General features: G+C 32.1%; 2 protein-coding genes across 9 annotated transcripts in view; one reads left to right on the top strand and one right to left on the bottom strand.

Annotated features, from left to right (window-relative positions):
- The window catches only part of 5ptasei (inositol polyphosphate-5-phosphatase A), a 46,440-nt gene that overhangs the window by 21,039 nt on the left and 228 nt on the right, over positions 1-25,173 (bottom strand). For all 3 annotated transcript variants that reach the window (XM_083103425.1, XM_083103414.1, XM_083103404.1), the window contains exon 2: positions 25,069-25,152. In XM_083103425.1, the coding sequence (XP_082959551.1) occupies positions 25,069-25,152 (84 nt within the window). The remainder of the gene's footprint in view (positions 1-25,068; positions 25,153-25,173) is intronic.
- Scgalpha (sarcoglycan alpha) lies at positions 740-24,747 on the top strand. 6 transcript variants are annotated; one of them, XM_083103450.1, is made up of 11 exons: positions 740-1,181; positions 3,931-4,058; positions 5,421-5,560; positions 5,638-5,813; positions 6,009-6,110; positions 11,576-11,750; positions 12,283-12,524; positions 22,574-22,645; positions 23,191-23,334; positions 24,104-24,172; positions 24,248-24,747. In XM_083103450.1, the coding sequence occupies exons 2-11, from the start codon at positions 3,938-3,940 to the stop codon at positions 24,270-24,272; spliced, it is 1,266 nt and encodes a 421-aa protein (XP_082959576.1). In that variant the 5' UTR covers positions 740-1,181; positions 3,931-3,937; the 3' UTR covers positions 24,273-24,747. The 6 variants fall into 6 exon arrangements, with proteins under 6 accessions (XP_082959576.1, XP_082959597.1, XP_082959616.1 ...); XM_083103471.1 differs by having other exon boundaries at positions 740-1,197; XM_083103465.1 differs by lacking the exon at positions 740-1,181 and adding an exon at positions 1,248-1,471.

The following is a 25,173-nucleotide window of genomic DNA, read 5'->3' as shown; positions in this document are numbered from 1 at the left end:
GAGAAGCGGAAAAATTCAGAAACCATATGTGTAATTTAAGCCTATTATCTCTTTTTTTTTTAAATGTCACGATAAAAGGAAAAAAGTGTTTATGAAAACTGTTTAAGTATCTATCTAATTATTGATAATTAATCATTCTCCAGTCTCTTTGTTTGCACAGTAAATAGAATATTTTTACACTTAAAATAAATTAATTTTAAAAATAAATTAAATTAATAATAAATTAAATTTAAAATAAATAGATGAATAGAATCTCCTTTTAATTACATAGGAAATATTAGAATATTGTGATAAATTTAAAATGTGAATAAATGAATAGATGAAGCTGTAAAAGTATATACGTTATATATATTTTTTTGCTTTTTATTAATTCATATATTTGTATTGTACGAGAATTATATTATATTATATTAATATTATATTATATTATTATATTAATTATTCATATTTTTATTCATATGTTAATTATATTTTGTCATATTATGTTATATTGGCATCATATCATTTTTCTTATCCGAAATATAACGAAATATTGGGTGCATGATCGATCAAACGAATTTGAATTGAATATTTCGGACACCGTACTATCAAATGTCACCGATATCGACATTGTTTATGACATTAATTGAGACCATGTTCCGGGACTCGAGAAACAATATCGCCGGCCCTGAAGACGGCGCGTGTAGTCGGAAGCGATGTTACAGCTGCGCATGTGAACCGAAGAGCTTATGCTCCTCTCGGGCTTTTTTTCTTCCTCTCTCTCCCGCGACAACGTCGATCCCCGGACGTAACATCCCGTTCGGTCGCGACGTATCGTCGTCGCCGATCACCCTCGAATTGTGCCAGTGCAAATTTCTAAGCCGCCCGCCGTCTAATTGTGTCCGTGAACGGGTGCTCCGGTTGTCTCGTCGCGTCGGCGCTTTTTGTCCCGCCGTTTTGCACCTCAATGCGCATCGCATTGACCCGGTCGGCGGGTATCGTCTGCATCGCCGACAGACGGTCCCGGTTTCCGTGAGTTTCGGCACGTGTGCGTATCTTCGGGTAGACGGATGTGTGCGTAAGTGCGTAATAGAAACGCACGCGCGACCGACGACAACGTCAACGAGGGCGAGGATGTGACGTCGGAGAATAATCAGCAGATTTTGCAGGCGCGACGCGTCAGTCGAGTGGGTTTTTTCGAAGTAAGATTCGCCGAAGGTAGATTTTGGAGACGAGAGAAAGAGAGAAAGAGGGAGGGAGAGGGAAATCCGGGCCTTCGATAATCGATACCGCGTCGCTGGCGTTTCGCGACCCGCTGGGAAATTAAAGCGACACAGCCAGAAATATCGCGACGCTGACTTGAGCTGCATCTGATCTTAGAGATCTCTTTTTAGGTTTATTGTTCGCGTAGTTGCTACACATTCGGTGATTGTATCTCTTCCCGAGTCCGTTTCAAATTTTTTCAAATTATCAGTGGTTTTCAACACACATCGTATGTCACAATTGTTGCGGTAGAACGTAAAATCTCAAAGGAAAATCACGAGTCTTTCAATAATTTCAATTGCATTGTATTTGGAATTTTGTACAGTATTTTTTTTCGCAATTTGTCTATTCTACAATGTGCAAAAATCAGTGAACCTTTGAAACGTTTAATAGATTATATGTACACAGTAAAAAATTATGCGTCCATATGTTAAAATTTTCTTGTGTTACCACGTTTTGATTAATGCTTCAATGTAACATTAACATACAATCTATATGTTATTATTTTTATAACGTTTTCATGTGTTACATTTATGTCAACTTCACAACTTAACACTTTATATATGTCTCTTAGAAATGAAATATTATTTTGAATATGTTTAACATAATCATTTTAAACAATCAACATGTCTCAAAGTCAGTTTAACATTTTAAGAAAAGTTAAAGTGAATTTTCAAAAATAATTTTGAACTTTGACTTGCAAAAATAACCAAATTTACTAAAATCAAATGTTTCTATTACAAATAATTTAAGTTAAAATAATCACTATTATGTGTTAATGTCTTCAACATTTCTTACGAGTTATTGTAACTATTTTTTCATATAATTTCTAATTAATTTGTATGTTATTTTTACATTACACTTAAAGTCACAATAACAAAAATAAATGTAAAGTATTGTGTCAATTATTTAACATTTTTAATTTGTCAATAAGTAACATACGACGAATGAGTTTTAATTTAAAATTTAGAGTGGACTTTCTAGGACATGTGAAAAATGTTATAATTAACATTTTATTTTTTACTGTGTATGTTAATATTGTGTTTGAAAAAGAGAAGCAGTAAGTCAAGAAAATGTATCGTAAATATAGTTTGTTATATTTTTATATCGTTGTCTGAAATATATATCCAGAACGTAAATTACAAGGTTTCCTAGTATGATTATTTGAAAGCTAATAATATATCATGAGCAAATCTATGGCTATTAACGTATCATGAGCAAGAATACGACTAATAACGTATCATGAGCGAGTTAGCGTTAGAAAAAAAAATTACTTTGTAATTTTGTAAATTTAAATCTGTATATTTTTTTAAACTAAAAATTATTTTAATATAAGCACTATAAAAATTGTTTATTTATCAAAGATGTGCTATGCTATCTTGCCTTCTTTGAAAGAAAATTTATCTCTGTATCTATTTAATTTATTATGAGAAAAATAAACTAACTTGTACAAAAAATCACTAACGATTTTGATATTTTCTAAATTCTTGAGAAAATTTTTCAAACTTATACACTCTTCGCTTTATATGTATTTTTATCGTTCTAGATTCTATTTTATAATAAAATAATTGAATAAGAGACACATGATGCATGATATAAAGAGAGAAAGATGCGAGCAAAGTTCCAACGTGATTCAAAAGGCTGTTGTTACGACTCATTACAGAAAGACTGGGCTTTGTATAGTCGAAAACAAAAGCCTTCGTTGTCGCGTCTGAGTAGTACTAATGTTGAACCCCTGCAAAAATTGTCGGAAATAACCGATACATAGAGCAGTGCGTTCCGGTCAAGAATGATGCGTACTTTTTTATGCGTATTTCGTTCCGCGTGTCCGCTGAATGCGAGCACAGTAATTGTAAAACCAAAGGATGCGTCACGGTTTTTGCATTTTATGCGATCGTACATGAATCACAACATTGATTCAAACAGACATCGATGTATCGTGTACGAGTTTCGCTGAAAATCGCTCTGAACGAGACCGTAAATCGCATCTTTTATGCAGCTCACGTCATTTTTAAGAAAGCTGGTAGCGTTTTCGTATAAATATAATTTCAGAGAGATGTCACGTTTCACGAAGAAACGCGTTTGATATGCGTACAAAAGACGAATGTTAGATATTTCCGATTTTCTAACCGATTTCTTTATTCTGAATTTCAACTAAGGAATACAAATTCTTTTTTCGAATATTATTATAAAGACAAATTGCACGCTCCTAATGTGAATGATTGGTAACATCAGCAAATAATTATTTTAATACGTAAATATGTAATAATTAAAAATAAATAAATTTAAATAAGATAAGAGCTAATGAGAGCTAACAGGAATAATTGAGACTCAAATTAATTGTTTTTTTATGAAAATTATTTTTTAATTATCGTTTCAGTTCATTTTTTGGACCATCTTCAGTGAAAAAAAATGAAAAAATATATGTCCTGTTTCTTGACAATTAAATTATTAATTTTTTTTTTTATGGAATATAATTATACGTATGTTAACGTTTAATAAACTTCCTATTCCTAACCGAATATAATAGTTATTCTTTGATGTATTTATTCTACACGAATTCGCGAAAATTAAAATTTGCTCGAGGCGATTTCGATCGCCGAATCGAAAACGCTACAAGTTTTTATTGTCTACGTGATCGTGTCATCAATCTTTTTATTACCGGCATCGCCCGTTGACACTTTCCAGCACGATCATGCATCCGAGCGTAATATTACTACCGACGTTGGTGGCCTTCGTCGCCACCGAGAGCATTCTAATGACGGAGGTCTTTGTCATTCCTATCAGACCGGAGATTTTCGACTGGAGTGCAGATGGTAAAAGACATATATTTGGCTTATTCTAGCTTCCTTTAGCCGTCAAAAGTATCTTACGGTTCTCCAGTATCTTAATTAATAGCTTTATAGACTCTCGATATCAAAGAATCCTTGATACAAATGGAAAAATAATAAAAATAAGAAAGAAAAAAAAAATATTAAGTTGTATTAGTTTATTTCTTTCTTGGTATAAGTATGTTGTCGTCAATTTAAAAAAATTCTGAGATTTTAAAAAATTTGAATATTGCTTTCTCTTCGAATTTTATAATAATTTTAATAATAATTAAAGATTCTCTCCTCTCTTTGATTTTTCCCTGCAAAGATAATTTTAATTCTTGATTACGTAGTATTTAATTACACGTCTGAATTTTATCTTCTTGATACATTTATCAGAGAGAAACGAAAGATTTTTGCGTCTACCCACATGCATTAATATTATGCAATAAAGATTATTTACAGACAAAAATGCGATCTTGAAAGAAAACATTTTCATAGAATAATATTTTTTACAATTCGTATAGAATTTGATATAGAAATTGATATTTTTTTTACAGTTTTTCCGACTTACAGTCTTTTATGGGAATTAAAATCAAAAATATTAAATGTTTGGATAAGCTTTCTAAAAATGAAAAATATGTAATATCAAGTAACTACAATTATTCCACGTGGATAATCCATTTCACGTTACGAAATAAACTTCGAGTTTTCATACGTCATTCTTGACATGTTACGAATAGTGATTACTTGCTAGATTGTTGTTGCGTTAACTTTAGAGGCAACATTGTCGCATACCGTGGTACTTTCTAATTCAGCGCCTTCAATTTCAGCGATACACGAAACAAGCCATTAAAGTTATCGCGGTTTCGCAAAGATAACGTTATATTTCCTGAATTAAACGAGGCTCTTTTCATATTCGCATGAAAAAAAATCCATTTCTTATTCTCAAACTTAAATCTATTAATCATTTCAAAAGAAGTAAAAGGATCTTAGACAGATTTTAGAGATTCTATATCGCGATGATTTATATTTGGATATTTGAACAGACATTACTCATGTATTTTTTTTTATTTTGCTATTTTTAGTTATATTTTTTTATTAACGTTAAAGATTGTTGTCATACATTAATTTTATTCTACTGTCTTCTAAATATCTTCTTTATGATAAATTTTTATTATAGCTTTTTCTTATCTTTCCTACCTTTACTTTTTATCCATATATAATTTACATAAATATTCATACATTAAAATTCTTTTAAATTTCCTTTTTATTCTTTCCTTATTGCTTCTCATGCTTACATAATTAGCCTGACATTTTCTGACGCAAATACGTCGAACGTTTATAATCCATGTCATTTTATTTCAGGACACTCCGACCAATTTTCATATCAGCCTTCTTTGCGGGACGCCCCCGATCTTCCATCATGGATACATTACACTTACAGTAAGAAGGATCATCACGGTTTTTTATACGGCGTAGCGCCCAAAGATCAAAAGTACTTTCAGGTGATAAACAATCAGCAGATTATATTATCAGCTATATCGCGATTGACGATGTTATGTAACTACAACGATAATTACAGCTGGAAATTGTGGGACTGAATAAGCACACCTATGAAACTCGCTACAAGGTGCTCGATATGAACGTACTCGAGAGAGAGAATCTGACAAAGTACGAGGTGCACCTGAAAATCGACAACCTCAACGTGGAGGACATGTTCGATCGCAATCGCACCGAGAAACTCCTCGACATATTTAGGTCTGTCACATTAAGCGACATAATTCAATTCTCCCCGTTTCAATGTCCTTGATAGCGATAGCGAACGTCATTTATCGTTTCCTTCCTCGAGACGAGACAAGGGAATTTTTTGATAATGACATACGTAATATATATATGCGGTAATTCGATAATTACATCGGCGCGATAAACGCGTTCCACTCGTTTTGATTGCAGGAAAAAGTTGTGGAAAGGCGCTGCGGATCTGTACGTGACCTTTTTGGCGTCTGCGATTGAGCTCGGAGCTCGTTTACCTCTTAGACCCAGCGAAGGTGAAGGGTGAGTCACGTTTTCGAGATTATCAGACCCAATTCAACCCTTAAACCCCTATGATTTTCGTCTCTTTCGATCTACAAAATATTTTTAATCATTAATTGTCAAGTAATATTCGCGACCACCAAGTCGTAATAAATATATTAAAGAGTATGATTGAAGAAATAAAAAAATTAATAAGCTAGTTAGTTTTTCTTCACGATTTCTTTTCTAATCGTTTCACTGAAATAATTGGTTGATTTTCATACAGTTGATGTAAATTAAAATTACAAATAGAATGATGTTGTCAGAACAAGATCAAGCAGTTTCTCTGATATCGCTGACGTACTAATCGTCCGATCAACAACTTTGTGACGTGCATCCGCGACGCATAGTTGTTTTTAAAATAATATTATATTGCTACTTCCTATGTATGTGCGCTATCGTTTATGCGTCCGACGGGAAGAAGGTACGTTCTCTTATCGGAGGCTGGATATGTTTAATCAAATTGCGGCCGAGAAACTTTGAGAAATGAGATTCATTAGAAGAGTGAGTCACCACAGTTACACAGTAAAAAATTATGCGTCCATATGTTAAAATTTTCTTGTGTTACCACGTTTTAATTAATGCTTCAACATTAACATACAACTGATATGATTATTATTTTTATAACGTTTTCATGTGTTACATTTATATCAACTTCACAACTTAACACTTTGTATATGTCTCTTAGAAATATATTATTTTGAGTATTTTTAACATAATCATTTTAAACAATCAACATGTCTCAAAGTCAGTTTAACATTCTAAGAAAAGTTAAAGTGAATCTTCAAATAATCTTCAACTTTGACATATAAAATAATCAAATTTACTAAAATCAAATGTTTCTATTACAAATAATTTAAGTTAAAATAATTACTATTATATGTTAATGTCCTCAACATTTCTTACGAATTATGGTAACTATTTTTTAATGTAATTTTTAATTAATTTGTATGTTATTTTTACATTACACTTAAAGTCACAATAACAAAAAATAAATGTAAAGTATCGTGTCAATTATTTAACATTTTTAGTTTGTCAATAAGTAACATACGACGAATGAGTCATTTTAATTTAAAATTTAGAGTGAATTTTCTGAGACATGTGAAAAATGTTATAATTAACATTTATAATTAATATTTTATTTTTTACTGTGTACTGTCTGTTATTATTTTTCTCATACTTTCGTCCAATATCCCCTATTCGTTACGCACTAAATACATTACAAGGTACTCCATTTTCCAAATAATTACAATTTATTAAATTCATTTTCAAGAGAATCGTAAAGCAAAGTCATAGCGTTTTGTTACGTCAACTCATGATGTTACATACAATACATGTTAATATAAAATTCCAGAGCTCTTCTTTACATAACAATCAACAGGCTAAAGAATTTTGCGCAAACCATCTTGAATTGTAATTTCAAATTCTTGCTGGTTACATCATCGCGATTAAATCGTGATGTTTATTACGCGTCTTCTTCCACGTTCTATGATCCATGGACAAAGACATTGTTTTCTCATGTAAAAATAACCGTAGTTTCTCATAGAATCTGGGATTGAGTGACGATACTGTTATTCGCATTTCTCGGGAATAAACTTTGGATTTCAAGCCCTGCGGACTTTCCGATTAGGATTGTACTTTCCCAAGATTCTGATTCCACGGATCATTGATCACAATTTATCATGGACACGTACATTGATAACGCGATTCGCTTTCATGGCAGTCACACTTTTCGCAGGAAAATACGTCTCTGAATGATGCGGATTTTCTATAATCGATGATTGTACCGCGTATTATCGATACAGGCAACGATTATTATTTTTTTCAACGAGATTTATGCGTTATCGAAAAGATAAAAAATTGGAAGAAAATAAGGAAAGCTCGTACACGGATAATTGCGACGAATGTAATTTATAAAAAAAGAAAAAAAAATTAAAATCGCGTTTACATAAGTGTAAAGCACATCTTTTTCCCGTAATAATTTAATTTCGACCAACGTTGCGAAATCTCGAGATTTGAATTCCACCCATCTTTACGCTTGTTTACGCGAAATCGCGGAGGAAAATGATTTCGTCGCGTACGCAGAACGAGCGAGACGAGTCGTACGCGGTGTTGATGTTATTGAAACGCGGCGCGGCGTGGGCGGACTTCCTTCCGGTGTAACAACATGTGACATAAAAGCAACGTATTTGCGCGTGTCGCATCAAAAGAAATTCAAATTGTGAAATCGTTGTTGCACACGACGGGATAGCCGGGCGAAAAAGAGAAGGAAGATACGCATTATATATTCCCGATGTATAGACTCGTGTTTGGACAAACATCTCGGGACAAAGAGTTTCGCAACGAGATATCGATTCATTATGAAGCAGCTGAAATTTATATTTAAGCCGTGACGTGCCTTAAATCCAACGAGATTGAAAACATCACGATCTTTTACAAAGAAAACAGAAGGCCGATTATTAATATTAAATAAATACGTTTTAATGTTTTAATTATCCTTTTCGAGATAACACTTGTTGCTCCCGATGATTCTGATTCATCGTACACCTGATTCATCGCGTGTAATTTAAAATCGAATCATCAATCCTCATGAGAAACGCGCGAGATAATTTTTTTACAAATAAACCAGGAAATAAATTATTTTCTCTTCTACAGCGTTGAATTTAAAAATAATTTTATTATTATATAAGAGATATTCATATTCAGAATATAACAAATTATTCCCGGACTATATTTCATCGATAATAATAAAAAAAAAACAAGGAGAATATATAACATAATATATAATAATAATAATATATAACATTGCGAGAAATGCTTTTTCTCTTTTAATTTTATTCGTGACGCATGGTCTCCTTTTTTGCGCGATGCTCTACATGTCCGGATAAAAACCTTTATTCTCCCTCGCTGAAACGTCTCATGGAGACTTTACATCTGTAACGCGAATGCATTCCCGACACATCGTGTCTGCTGGCAACGGTAACAGAGTCGAGAATATCCGCTACTACGAATTATCGCTATTGTTCCAATAACACGCAATACATGTACACGTCCCATACAGCACAGAATATTGTAGCAATATTATTAATATTGTTGTAACATTGCAGCAACATTGCAATATTGCAGCAATATTATTAATATTGTTGTAACATTGCAGCAACATTTGCAATATTGCAGCAATATTATTAATATTGTTGCAACATTACAGCAACATTGCAATATTGCAGCAATATTATTATGTATTGTTGTAACATTGCAGCAACATTGCAATATTGCAGCAATATTATTAATATTGTTGTAACATTGCAGCAACATTGTAATATTGCAGCAATATTATTAATATTGTTGTAACATTGCAGTAACGTTGCAATATTGCAGCAATATTATTAATATTGTTGTAACATTGCAGCAACATTTGCAATATTGCAGCAATATTATTAATATTGTTGTAACATTACAGCAACATTGCAATATTGCAACAATATTATTAATATTGTTGTAACATTGCAGCAACATTGCAATATTGCAGCAATATTATTAATATTGTTGTAACATTGCAGCAACATTGCAATATTGCAGCAATATTATTAATATTGTTGTAACATTGCAGTAACGTTGCAGCAACATTTGCAATATTGCAGCAATATTATTAATATTGCGGTAACATTGCAGCAACATTGCAATATTACTGCAATGTTTTGTGTTGTATAGAGCTCGACAGATTCGGGCAATCGAAGTTACCTTCTTTCACGCCTCGGCGTGACACCCACGCATGTCGCTCACGTGAATCACCAACGTATCACCGGTGCACTGTACGTCTCATCAACGTCGAAGTGGCGTTTAAGCACGTGTATCACCTCAGATGTGCGATCAAGCGAAAGCTCGAAACCTCGTTACGCCCACGAGTGATGAGATCAATCGATCGATACCGTAAACCCGCGTGCACTTCTTGATTTTGATTTGTTAAAAATAGATAAAAAAAAAAAAAATAAGGAACACTTAAGCACTTGTTTGGTGGCCAGACTAACCCTTTATCGTCTCTCGGATGAAATTTTGAAGGTGTTACCTTAACCGAGCGAAGACTCGAAGTCGCGTCTACGATAGCGAGACGATTAATCTCCCTCGCGATCGAGATAAATCGATTACGCTGATTGATTGCACGCGTCGGTTGTCACTTTTAGACTTATTGCGTCGCGCGAAGTACGATGACACCACCGACAGTGCCAGCGGCAATTATTCCCAACATAAATGCGACATTCTCGTCACGCTCGGGACATTTAGCTGACTGACTGGCGGGGACTTGTTTCCACAAGTGATAAGGCCGCGCCTAAGGAGCCACCTCGTGCACTCGATACGTATCAGTGCACCGTATCAATGCCGCGTATCAGCATAAAAACCGGGAGTAACGATTGCAAGATCGTCGGGATCTCATTGGATGTTGCCTTCGCCGTCCGTTTATCAATGTAAATTTTCGAGTACAAACGTATAATATATTATTGGAAAGTCACGTACTATTTCAAAGTATAATTTCAAGATAAAATTTGAAAATAGATACAAATTTTATTTTTAATTTGAATCTGACTGTGCTACGTTTCCAGTAATTATGAAAAAGAAATGACTTTTTCGATAGAAACAAAAGTTATATATAAATGTATAGCAAATAGGTATTAATCTTTTTTATATATTAATTGATTAGGTGAACCTTGTAAATGATGGATTAATATTCGCGTAAAATCAACTAATTATTCGTAATAAAATTAGCCTCGAGGGCTGTTATTCGATCGACATTATTTGCGAGGAATATTAATTTTAAATTATTTGCACGCAAGAAAGCTCAGTATTATGAAATATTAATTATGTAATCGTCTATCACAATTAGCAGAATATATTCAGCAAAATTACGGTTTAGATTCATTCAATAACAATTAAAAAAGATGAGAATAAAATCATTAAAATATGATTAGCCATAATCACGATTTTCCTTGGGTAAGCAAGACCGGGATAGATCATGTTTGGAATAAAATATTTCCGAAAACTGGCAAGAAAGCGACGATTAATAATAATTCTCCTGGAATAACGATATTAATTTATATCGACAGCGTTAATAATTTACGAGGAGTAATTGTTCGCGTGCGCTCGCTGCATTTAATTGTTAATGCATGCTACGGGCAAAAGTCCCACGCGTGCTACTTAAAAGAATCCTTGACGGGAATGACGCAAATACGTACTGTGTAGAGCGAATATCGCAATATGATTCGTCTGATTGTTTGAGAATCAAAGTTTGTTCGTAATAAAACGAGCGATAGCTCTTTGATGCCTGTGAATTTTGGCTTGACCGATGCTCGTCGACGTATTTCACATCTCGTTATAATTACACCTCCTAATAGTCCTTCGTTGTCGTCCTGAGGATACGAAGGACAGAATAAAATGCAGCTTTCTTGTTTCAGAGTCGTCGTGAGATTGGGCAGCACGATACCGTTCTCGCAAGAATTGAACGAATTGCAGGAGGAAGTGAAGCCACTTTGGAAAATGCCATCGTGTCCCAGAGACTTCAAGAGAACCAGCGTGGAAATTCTCTTCCGAGAGGCTGAATTCAGATTGGATTGGTGCTCCTTCAGATTAGTAAGTTAATTGATCAAACTGCGCTACAATATTTTCTCATTTGTTATGTCACGTTATAATAAACCAGAGAAGAGTGTCTCTTCATCAGTGAAGACCTAAAGAATCTGAAGACTCCGCCTATTACATAATTTGCAACGCTCACTTGTATTATTTGCCTTCCAAAAAATTACGCACTCATGACACAACATGTTATCATATGTGTATATCAGTGTACACGAGCATTTGATATATCTATCTTCTCAGGCGAATTCGGCACGTCTCCAAGTACATCGACGATGACAATGCAGCTTTTATTCTACCATCTATCGTCATTGTGTATTTCTCAAGCTATTTTTTCAATCATCGCGCCAACATCCTTAATTTACGCAAATGCTGATTCCGCAGACTCATCATAATCGATTGATTCCCATGACATTTGATGATCTTGCGCAAGATATCGCAATCCGCATCTGAAAATCGCGCACTGCCTCCAACATTTTATGATATTTTCTTCATTGTTAGTGATGGTTGAGACGACAGTTACTTTCTCTAGCTAGAGGAGGACCAGCAGAGTCTGCAACACGAGAGCGCTCGGCGAGGTCCTAGCGTCGTAGGACTCCCTTCGTCAGGAATCTCGGAGCACACGGAATGGCGTTGGGCTCGTTTGACGAAAGCCAGCGTACCCACGAGGAGCTACTTCAAGGAAATCGTCACCACAATTTTCATACCGGTTATCCTGTTCCTCGTGCTAGGGGCCTTGCTCAGCACCGCCTTCTGTCTGCATCACGAGAAAATGTAAGCGCTTGTTCATCATATCTTGCCGGAGGCGAACCAGTCGGAGCTACTTTAACGCGATGGCCATCTGCATTCCGGAAGTTATTTTTAATTCGCACATTCCTATATCTTTTATGAAGACCAACACGCTGACGTATTTTATGTCTCTTTTTTTTTCTTTTCGTTTAATGTAGATTTCATCATTTTACTTTTCATATTCAATGTTTTACTTCCACTTCTCTTTGATCGTATCCAGTCAATTTTAACGCTCTGACGTCATACGTATCTCTCTCAAGGGTATCTTTATTTCTTATCTGTAGTTGCGTATGGATAATTACCAACATAACATTATTTCCTGTTTAGCATTTATATTGAGCGTAAATTAAGATTACATCTGAGTACTTCGTAATTTGCGAGGAAATGCATGCATAACCTGCTGAAACAATCATGTTGCAGCAGGATAAAAACATTGAAGAATTTCAATTTGATTGCGTTTACAAAAGCTATTGTTTGGGTGTCTGCACAGAAAAAAGGACATTCTTGTTTTACTTAAGGAAAAATAATATTAATTAAGGAAAAATATAATTGCTTGAATAATTGCTTACTTGAATGAAGCCATTTTATATAATTCAATAAAAAAAAATATATTCTTATGAATTAAGATTTAATTTTCTTGAATGGAAAAGAAACAATGTTAGATAGAAAATAACATTTTTAAATCAAAGATTATAATTTTCTTAAAATAGAATTAAATAATTATATATTCTTGAGATGACAATTACAATATTAAAATAAGACTATAATATTGTTGAAATTTAAAATTATTAAATTCTTCTAAGAAGATTATAAATTGTTGCGTATATACGAACCAATGAAACGCGTTAGTTTAAGTATATAAGTTTTGATTTGACACTTATTTTTTTTCTGTGTGCGATATATATTAATTCCGATGAAATCTCAGTATTTAATGGAATTCATTTAACGACAGCAGGAAGTAGGAAGCTGTTGTGTCTTTATTTATTATTATTACATGTGTCATTTCATTCATAAGTAGAAGTAATATCTGATACGTCTATCGGCACGATCGAAACGCTTAAAATCACGAATGCTCGATAAATAAATTTGAAAAATATGCGTGTTGCATTTGCTGCGCGTGACGCATAATGAAAACGAAGAATACACAAGTCAGAGTCTGACTAGACAGGTAGAAATAGCGTAAAACGTTGATTTTTAAATCGTCAGCGAAAAGTTTTAACGAGTGCAAAGATCGCATAAAGTAAATGTATCCCGATAAACAATTTTACGATAATAATAAAGCAAATAAATAAATCATAAATTAGGTATAAAAAAAAATTATATAATAATTATATAATAATTATATAATAATTATATGTATAATAACATAATATTATATACGCAAAAATAGATGATTCATACTTATAAATATAAAATGGATGATACATACTTATAAATATAAATCTAATTAACGATAAAATAAAAAAACACGGGAATCGTAGTTCTCCTTGATTTGCAGAATATCGCGAAGAAATCGCAGATGAAACATACCTGTTGCATGTCACATTGGTAAAAAAAAAAAAAAAGGATAAGACCGTACAGATATAAATGACATTCGCGAAGGAGCGGAAAGAGGAGTAAACAAAAAATTTACGCGAATATAAAGTTGATTTCGATATATGCGGACGGAAGCCTTTGTGACGTGTATAATTACATCGGTCATTATATAATACACATATGAGATGCAAAAATGATTGTTATACGATTATATACAGGTTTCGCATACAAGGTCGACTATTACCGGAAAATATTTCAAACGAAAATTTAAAGTTAAGTAAATATTATACGAGACAAAAACAAAAGTAATTTGGACAATTTTTAATGTTTAATCGTTAGAAATTTTAATACTTGAAATAGAGACACTCAATCAAAGTTTTCGTCGGAAAAATGGTGCAATTTTTTATTTAGACAAAATTTGCACGCATGATATTTTTCAGCATTTTTTTACATATACGTATATGAAAAGATTAGGAGCTGTTTATTTTGCCATATATATTATCACGTTCCAGTTTTCTCTATTTGCAGCTCAAGGCAAATAAAAACCGGCATTCAAGGTCGGCTAATTTGCGAGTAATGAGTCGCGACAAAGAGGCGAACAATGTGTCTTTCTCAGGGTTGGGAAGTAACGCGTTACTTGTAACGCCGTTACCGTTATAGTTACTTTTTTTTGATAACGGACTGGTAACGGCGTTACATTTTTTTTTCTGTAACTGTAACGATAACGTAGTTACATTTTTTTAGTAACGATAACGAATTTAACAGTTACTTTTACCGTTACTTTTCATATTTTGAAAATACTTATGACATCGTATTTCTGTCATATTCAATTGTTAGTCATCGACCGACATTCATATAAAATTCGATAATATTTCGGATGAAATTTATTGCTTTGAGAGGTGTCTGTGAAGCTGACACGACAATCTACGAATTTCAAAAAAATACTAAGAGTTCTGATAGAATACGAAGAGTTCACTTTTCATAGTTCTACAGTTCCTGATAAAAATTAAAGAGTTTCGCATTCCTTATATTAAAAAATCGAAATCGAAAGAATGTCGTGCTAACTTCGCAAATCTAGCACGACACTCTTCCCTCTAAAGAACCAAAACGCGTTGAATATTATTATTTTTAGCAAGAGTTCTCAATAATTCTGCTATAGTTCAGCCTATATATGCAATTTCAGGCTGATATTTCAATAATTAATAATTTTTTATGAATTTTTAATGTCCTCGTCCAGCACAACACTTAGTAAAAATGTGTCGTGCTGATGATTTTCCGTAGTTTTAACGGCAGTTCTGGACAGTTCTATAAAAGTTCTATTCTTTAGAAACATTTTTCAAGCAGAGAGATTTTTTAAATAATTATTTATAAAATAGTAAACGGTCGGAACTCTGCGTAAAAATGTTTCTAAAGGATAGAACTTTTATAGAACCGTCCAGAACTGCCATTAAAAATACGGAAAATTATTAGCACGACACATTTTCACTAAATGTCATGCTGGTCAAGAACATTAAAAGTTCATAAAAAATTATTAATTTTTGGAATATCGATCTGAAATTACATATATAGGCTGAACTATAGCAGAACTATCGGGAACTCTTGCTAAAAAAATATTCAACGCGTTTGGTACTTTGGAGGGAAGAGTGTCGTGCTAGATTCGCGAAGTTAGCACGACATTTTTTCGATTTCGATTTTTTAATATAAGGAATGCGAAACTCTTTAATTTTTATCAGGAACTGTAGAACTATGAAAAGTGCTATCAGAACTCTTAGTATTTTTTTGAAATTCGTAGATTGTCGTGCCAGCTTCACAGACACCTCTGGAGCGATTAATGACACCATTGGTCAATCACAGTTATTTCATTCTTCTGAGGAATGGATGTGATTGGCCAGCTTTTAAGTTTGACGTAATATCGGACGAGAGCACAAAAAGAATGCAAATTTAGCTGTATTTATAAATTTAATGGAAATTAAAATTTTTTTATTTACATGTGAAGTTACATGTTAAATGCTTTAAAAACTATATCTTTTTAAATTTTTTACGGTTTTGTAAATTTAAAATAAAGAATTTGTTGCTTTTATATTAATATTTTAATAAAAAATATTACCAAAGTAAATTTTTTATTTAATTCTATCTTGTTTTAACATTAAAAGTAACGGGAAAAGTAACGAATCGTTACTTTTGAAGTAACGGTAACGGTAACTAGTTACTTTTAAAAATAAGTAACTAATAACAGTAACGAGTTACTTTTAAAAATAACAGTTACTTTTTTTACTCGGTAACGAGTAACGGTAACGAGTTACTTTTAAAAAGTAACTTTCCCATCCCTGGTCTTTCTAGAGGCGGTAAAAAGATTAAAATTACATAGTCGTCGGGATGCAATGTATATAGCTCATTTATACGATATAAATAACCGGTTGCGAGCGACTATAGATATCGATAGGTGATTCTTGTATATAATACCATGTGATATAATACCGATTTAAACATGATCTTATTATGAACAATTTGCGTGCGTCATGTTTGTGACGCGTATAAATATGTTTTTTTAACTGGTAAAAGAAAACACGACTATTTTAGTTCGTCGAGCGTCAAACCTGTTTGGGTTCCGATCATTAACGGCAATTAAATTGATAATGTCGTAAAAGGTGATATTCTTGCTTATAATATTTTCGATTTGAAATTTTCTTTCTTATGCACGCCTTTTTTTTCTCAATTACCATTTCAATTATTTCACGGTAGGCTATTATAAATTGTCGAAATAGCTGTCTAACTGCAATATTTTCAAGTATATATTCTCGAGAATGCAGCAATCATTTTTATCGGCGTTTTGTTTAATAATTATCTCAATTAGCTGTACCAGTAATATCAATAATGGTCTGTGATGAGGAGTAGAAAATAAGAACCGAGAAGAGAAAGAATCAAAGGAAAATAGAAAGAACGAAAAAATAATAGAAAAAGAAAAAGGAGTCAATGCAAATTTTACATTAATTTTTTGACGACGATACGACATGTATACATCATAATATTGCTAGTGTCTAGCCGGATTCTTCATGATATCTGATGTTATGTATTTAAAAAAAGGCGCAATACCTTTCTTTTCAAATGGCCATGTCTAGTCACGACGATGACAGCGCGAAATCGTAACAGTTGATCTCTCTCTCTCTCTCTCTCTCTCTCTCTTTCTCTCTCACTCTTACTATGCTACCTATCATTCGCACACTTGGTCTCTTTCACACCGCGCGTGTGCACACATATGTTAACTAACTAACGCGTGGCATGCATGCATGCATACGTGCGTACGTGCTTGCTTGCGTGTATATGTACGACGAACGGGTAAGTGACCGCGAGTGATCGGTGCCTCGCGATCAACGGTCAGATGATGTGTGACGCGATCGAAATCGATGTGACGCAACGGAATCGCTTATCGGTAAGCGCGGAAATAGAACGACGTGTCGCCGATCGACGCCGATTTCCGCCGATCGGTGACCGTGCACCGCGTGCTAATTTTACTCCCGCATGTAAACACCGCCTGCCTTTTGTATTCTCGCTTCTGCTTTTGGATTTTTTCGTTCTATAGTCGCGACCAACGCGTCGACCCAATCGACGTGTTATCGTGAAAAAGAAACGCTGTTATTTTGCAAAATACGTGTTATGGAAAAATGAATTCCATATTATTTTTCACTGGGCAAATGATTTCAAGTAATCATTAATGTAGCTTCTGACTTAAAAAAGAAGCCTTGTTAAAGTCTTGTTCCAATTATACAGTAAAAAATAAAATGTTAATTATAACATTTTTCACATGTCCCAGAAAGTCCACTCTAAATTTTAAATTAAAATAACTCATTCGTCGTATGTTACTTATTGATAAACTAAAAATGTTAAATAATTGACACAATACTTTACATTTATTTTTGTTATTGTGACTTTAAGTGTAATGTAAAAATAATATACAAATTAATTAGAAATTACATGAAAAAATAGTTATAATAACTCGTAAGAAATGTTGAAGACATTAACATATAATAGTAATTATTTTAACTTAAATTATTTGTAATAGAAACATTTGATTTTAGTAAATTTGGTTATTTTTGCATGTCAAAGTTCAAGATTATTTGAAGATTCACTTTAACTTTTCTTAGAATGTTAAACTGACTTTGAGACATGTTGATTGTTTAAAATGATTATGTTAAAAATATTGAAAATAATATTCCATTTCTAAGAGACATATACAAAGTGTTAAGTTATGAAGTTGACATAAATGTAACACATGAAAACGTTATAAAAATAATAACATATAGGTTGTGTGTTAATTTTACATTGAAGTACCAATCAACGTGGTAACACAAGAAAATTTTAACATATGGACGCACAATTTTTTACTGTGTATATGGACGATTAAAATTTTAATATAAAAAATAAAAAATATAAAAGTTTGCAAAGATCAAATCAAATAGATAAAAAAGAAGCTATAAAGATTAACAACGCAGTAATTGGAATATTATTCTTGAGACTTTAATTATTATTTTTAAGAAAGTCAATATTATTTTACAAACGTTATTATACTGTTATGAATTAGATCGAAACGTTTGTAAAATAATTGATTTTCTTAAAAATAATAATTAAAATCTCAAGAATAGCGCTCCAATTATTGCGTTGTTTGATTCTTATAACTTTCTTCTTTCTCTATTTGAGTAAAAATTTGTTTAGACGATAAACAATTGCGGGATAGATAAAAGAATAATTATGACAAAATTTGATTATATTACTTGATATATATTTTTATAAACACACAAAACAAGAAGTTAAAAGATATTTGAAAGATGTTTTAGATATGTGTATTGTGTGAGGATATATCACTTTAACGTATTAGTAGAAAAATTATTTTTATTCTTGATAGCATACAGTAATAAGTATTTTATTTTTTCTAATGATATCTACAAGTTCACAAAATGATGTAACGCTATATCAGCTGTACGCTTCAATTACTGGTCATAAAAGCCGTCTACCACTAAAAGGCGTGAACTGACCGGAAATAATGTTTACAACGGCTATAAAAGCCACTTTGCAAAGTTATCATGTAAGTGCCATCATGAAACTACAAATTTTGCTTGACACTGATGAGAAAGCGATTGAATTAAAGTATTTTTTTCTTAATTTTGTGGCTGTATAAGATGTATGTACGTAAATTATTAAAGACGATCATTTGATTTGTCTGAAATCATGCTACAAAATTACTAAATATATTATCAAATTAATTGTTTATAATATTATGGCTTATGATTTTCAAATGATGATTCAAATGATGATTCAAATGATGATTAATTAAAATTCAAATGAATAATTTAATAAGTTTTTTTGCAAACGTCTTTTTTATTGCTTTATCAGCGAAACGCTTTGCACGCGATAGTACAATATACGTAATGTATGTACAATATACGTAATTTTCAATAACATTGATTAATCTATTAAATTAGGCATTCTGCGTCAAGGAATATCAGTATTTATTGTAAATATTTATCAAAAACTTTCCGAATCTTACAATGATAATGTATATTTGAGAATGACACGCGAAATCGCATCTAATCTAATCGTTTAATGTCAATATTTTTCATAATGCGAATTAAAACTCTTGAGCAATTTATAAACAGCATCAATATACGCGAGGTACGTCAAGAAAATAATTATGAATTTATTTTGCTCATCACAAGTATATCTGTTATTAAACGTAATATTTATCAAATGTTTGGTAAAATAAATTATCAATCATAATACAACATTTCTATAGAATTATTTTTATACAATTTATATATTTTTACAATAAATTAAGACAGGAGTAAAAGGCATTTACGAGCAGACACGAGTTATTAGGTGTGTTAATACAATTTAATACAATTCAATAATATTTGTGAACGTTTCGGTTCTTCCTTTGAACCATCTTCAACACAAAGAGAATATTAAAAAATTCCAAAAGTTACATCTATTATAGTTCGGTCCATACAATGTTATAAGAACGGTCAAGAAGTACAGAAAAAAGAAAAAAGAAGGACAAAAAACCGTTATCTGGCAATATAAAATATTACTGAAAACTGATGCATGTATGTAACATCCAAGCCTGAATTTTAAGCTAATTTCGGTCCTAGTCCATTGATTCATCTTCAAATATCTCTTCAATTTATCCCTCGTTGTTCGACAAGGAAAGTTGAAAGATATCCTGGTTGATGTCCAGATCCTTGACAGTGAATGTTAAATAAAACACGAATTCAACAAACCGAGCACAAGATGTAGGAAAAATAATGAAAATGAAAACTTAACTTTATAACGTACCGAAATCGAAAATACAGTAAAACATTTTTACAACAAAGATCTAAAGTATCGAGGATGACAGACATTAATCTCGTATAGGTCGAGATAATGTCTTATATACCCCGACGAGTATGTTATTTATTATTGTGTTTTTCTGATAGTTTGTCTATAGTTGTAACGTATATTTCGTTTAAACTCTCAGTATCCGTCTGCAAGTTAATTGTAAAATCACGCTTCTTAATATGTAACATCTCTGAGACAATACGTTTATAATAAAACTTTTATATATTTATATATTACTTATATATTTTTATATACTTATATATACTTTTATATACTTATTTATTTATATATTTATATATTACTTATATATTTTTATAAATAATTTATATATAATTTTTTTATATAAAATTTATATATATAAAATTATATATAAATTTTATATATAAATTTCATATATAATTTATATTATAAAAACATAATTTTGAGTGATTTTACATTTCAATGCCAGTTCTATGTTTAATCTATGGTAATAAAGATTTCGATATTGGCCTTTCTCCTATCGAAATCGTGCATCGTCGCTGAAAATTCCAACTCGGATTCAATTCCGTGGCCATAAATGGAGACGCGCGATTAAGTGGAATACAGCGGAATTTTAATCGGGTCGGGCGCGTTTGCAAAAGAGAAGACGACCCTGTCCACAAAGCGCACTCGCACGTCGCACGCTGGAGTGCGTGTCTTCAAGTACATATGTGGGGCGTAACAATTTTCATTGGCGCGTCGCGATAATAAGCCAATTACGTCGTGTTACACGTGACGACGATTGACGCAACACTGACGTAGCCGTGTTCATTTCGCGCGAGGAAGGGAAGGGAAGGGGGAGGGGGAGGGGAGAGGGGAGAGAAATCGGGATTCATTGAAGTTACAATCGAGGAGAGAGCGTGCGCGTTTATTTTCACGTTCCGGGTTCGTGTCCAGCGATCGCTGCTCGTGTTCTCCCCCAAGGGCTCCCGACGAACCGTGTCGTGATCCACGCGAGAGCGATCAAGGTAATCACGCGGTTGATAATAGGAGCGCTGCGCAAACAGGAACAGGACTCGCGCGCGTCATAGACGCGATATGACTCATTAAAAATTTCTGGCGGTTGCGGCAGACCGCAAAAAAAAAAAAGAATCCACTTCTCTTTCGGATGGAAACGTAAAAGTTTGTCGCGCAACGGAAGGTCTTTCTCATAATTGGGCGATAAACGGGTTTTACCCCTCTTCCAGCTCTTCGTTTAATCACGTTCTATCGATTTTCTTCCTATTTTATGATATAACATATGAACGTCAGGTTGCGATGAGAATTTAATTAAATGATACATATCTTCTATGTATTCTTCCTGTTTGAAATTTCACAGATCTTTAGCGCATTATGCCAAAATTTCATTATATTGATAATATGTTAATATTATATTAATATTATATAAATATTAATTATTATAATATATTAATATTATATTAATGTTATATAAATTTTAATTATTATAATATGTCAATATTATATTAATATCATATAAATTTTAATTATTATAATATGTTAATATTATATTAATATTATATACATTTTCTTTAATTTTTAATTATTAATATTATACAAACATTGGCGAAAATTTTGAAGCAACTTTTTGAATTAAAATGACATTTTATTGTAATATTTTCTCACCGTCGATGAGAATGATTGGAATATTATATAGCCGATTAAATGTCTAGATAATTTACTGCGAAATACAGATTAGCAATTTAACGTTATTTTAATAGCAAATGAACGTCAGATATAGATGTTATTTATAAAAACCTGTTTAAAGACTTGTTTAAATTTTTCCATTTCTAAATATCTGCAATTTTTTTCTTCATTTTTTTACTACGACTTGTGTATGTTTTTGTCTTCGAAGTTTGCAAGCGAGATTATTCTGACGTAAATGATAATTAAAATGTCGGTCATTAAAAAAGAGTAATATACTATTATCTAGTTATAAGTCATGTTTTTTAAGAATATTTATATAGTTTACATTATGTATAATCTAGGTATTACTATAATTTATGATTGACGCAAATGTTAATGTTAAATCACTCGAGTGTTTGCATTAGTCAGTAATTATTTTTAAAAATATTCGACGAAAAAACGTAGATATTTATATCTTATTTTCTTAGGACAGATCCAGAGTCAGATGAATATTTTGACGAACTCTTTAATATTTTCCTTATAAAGGAACAACCCGTTAGGTATGTTTACAATTTGGTAAATAATTTATTTGAGATTTTTATTGGATACTAATTGTTGCAACATCACTAAAACTATTAATTTTGTTTAGTGCGTGTGAATCATAGTATATGACAAACTGATAAAAAAACTAATTGGTTTTCTCATTTTAATTAGTTTAAATGAATATATTTATTTCTGATTAATTTCCTCATATATTAAGCTTTTTTAATTTATCGTGTCTCTCTCTCTCTCTCTCTGCATGTTTATCATATAACAAACTATCATTTAAATTTAATGATATTGGAATTTACGAACTTCTTTTAAAAGTTGTTTTGAAGATTAGTAACATTTTTGTAATGTGTTATATGACGATAAAAAATTATCTAGCTGATCAATAAGTTTTCGATCAAGATTGGATTTTAATTTTATTCATAAATTCCTAATGGTATTTTTATCGCGTCAAATAAACGCGAATAATAAATTCGAATTGTGAAGTATTGTATTAATGGCCTTCTGAATTTAAATAAAATCCTGTTTTAATAAAGCCATATTCTTATTTTTGCAGCGAAAAGCGAGAAGCTACACCAGTAGAAGGAGTTGGAAACAACGGAATACAAATGGTACAATATGCCATGTCGGAGAGAGGCACTTTGAAATCTCTGTCAGCTCAACCATCGAGTCCGAATGATTCTCTGTCGCGAAGTCCAAGGTAGAAATTTAGATCGCAGATCAAAAAATATAATTTCGACAAATTTAAATTAATTTTTGACATTGTAAAAAGAATCATTTTTACATGAATTATCATATTTTCTTTTAATCTCTGGAAATCTGACGGTCGTAAAGAATCGATAATCAATTTATGATGATGATTTATATCCTATTCTTTTTGCACCAGAACTTCTCTCTCCGGAGATTAGATTCAGTTTTTAGAGATGTAAAAAAAAAATCAAATTATCGTGTTGTTGCGATTAGCAGTTTCTATAGCTTAGCAGGACATCATTTCCTAGGAAAAGAAACAATGCGCGTGCATAATTCGCAGACAAACTCATTAATCAAACGTACGAGTACACGTGCTATAGTAATATATAACGTTGTAATTATTTCCAGTAAAAAAAAAAACTAAAAAATAAATCAACGACATTCGCATAAAGAATGAATCTCTTTATTCTTTACAAATATAAAGAATGAATCTCTTTAGTCTTTATAAATACTCTTTACTCTTTAATTAAATGCAAATATATTACGCAAAAACCAAATACGTTAAAAAATTATATATCGCGCGAATAAAAAAAAAACAGAATGTTTCGGATAATTTAAGTCATAAAAATACAAATTTTTTTTTTAAAAAGACATTTAAAAAGAACGTCAAAAATGTTTTAAAGATATCAATAGATCATCTCTATTTTGTCTTTTATACACTTGTTGGCGATCCAAATCTTACCTGGACGCACGTGATTATAATAAATGTCATTTTTCAGAATCTCCGGCGAACGTTGCAATCCATACATTCGCCCAAATCCGCCCCCTTACACCGGGCCGACTAATTTGTAAGTGCAATATTTCTGAATCGCGATTTTTGCGCGTGCAATATACCGTGTACCTAATTCACTTATGATTCACAGTACCAGCTTACGCGCCGATTTCTGACTATACGAGCAACCCGCGAAAACGTGGTTTTGCTAAACGAATATAACTCGCGGGTGGCTTTCAATCAGCACGTTTCGAGCCAAGGACTACCAACTCATCGAAACCGACTTAAAATTTGCAAGTTCAATCAGACATTAAATATGCGCGCGTCGCTTATTATTGCTAACTACAAGCAGGCATTTGCGTCATTTGTTTTGACAAATTAATTTGCGCCTGGAAAATTTCTCGAAACATGTCTCAACGAGACGAATCTTTAGTAGACGTTGCAAATATAGAGAGGAGTTTTTTTTAATATATTGTACATTGTATACATACTAGTCGCATTATAAGTATAACAATCAAGTAAATTGCATAACATTTAATGTGATTATGTATCTTATAATCGTAATGCAACATTATACTGTATCTTATAATTGTAACATAACGAGTTTTTGCATATTCAAGTATATTGAAGAAATAAATCTATAATTCTAAAGATGTGCTTTGATTTTGGTTCTCACATTAAGAATAAGCATTTAAATTTGGATTAATTATTTCACTTCATTATTTCACAGAATCTGTTTTCTAATTTGTGCAAATTATTTATGAGTAATTTTTGTTTTTTTACCCCCCCCCCCTCTATTACTTAGGAAAAAAGAAGCATACTTTTATATGGAATAATTTTAGCTTTTGAAATATATATATATATATATATATATATATATATATATATATATATATATGTATTAAAAATTGTTCCACAAAATTATTTATCTGTCAAACTGGCGATTGAAACTTATATTTTAATGTAACATACCTGCCTATTAGCTATAAAATTGTGGATAAGATGAATTTTCCATCGACCGTTGTGTCTGGAGAAGCCGGATTGCTTGTACTGCATCTGCAACGGAATAAAAGTTTG

This window comes from Camponotus vicinus, unplaced genomic scaffold, assembly GCF_025532165.1.
Source record: "Camponotus vicinus isolate PSW18456_S1 unplaced genomic scaffold, iyCamVici1.0 SCAF_1, whole genome shotgun sequence".
NCBI classification, from domain to species: Eukaryota; Metazoa; Arthropoda; class Insecta; order Hymenoptera; family Formicidae; genus Camponotus; species Camponotus vicinus.
This window is presented reverse-complemented; position numbering and strand designations above follow the sequence as displayed.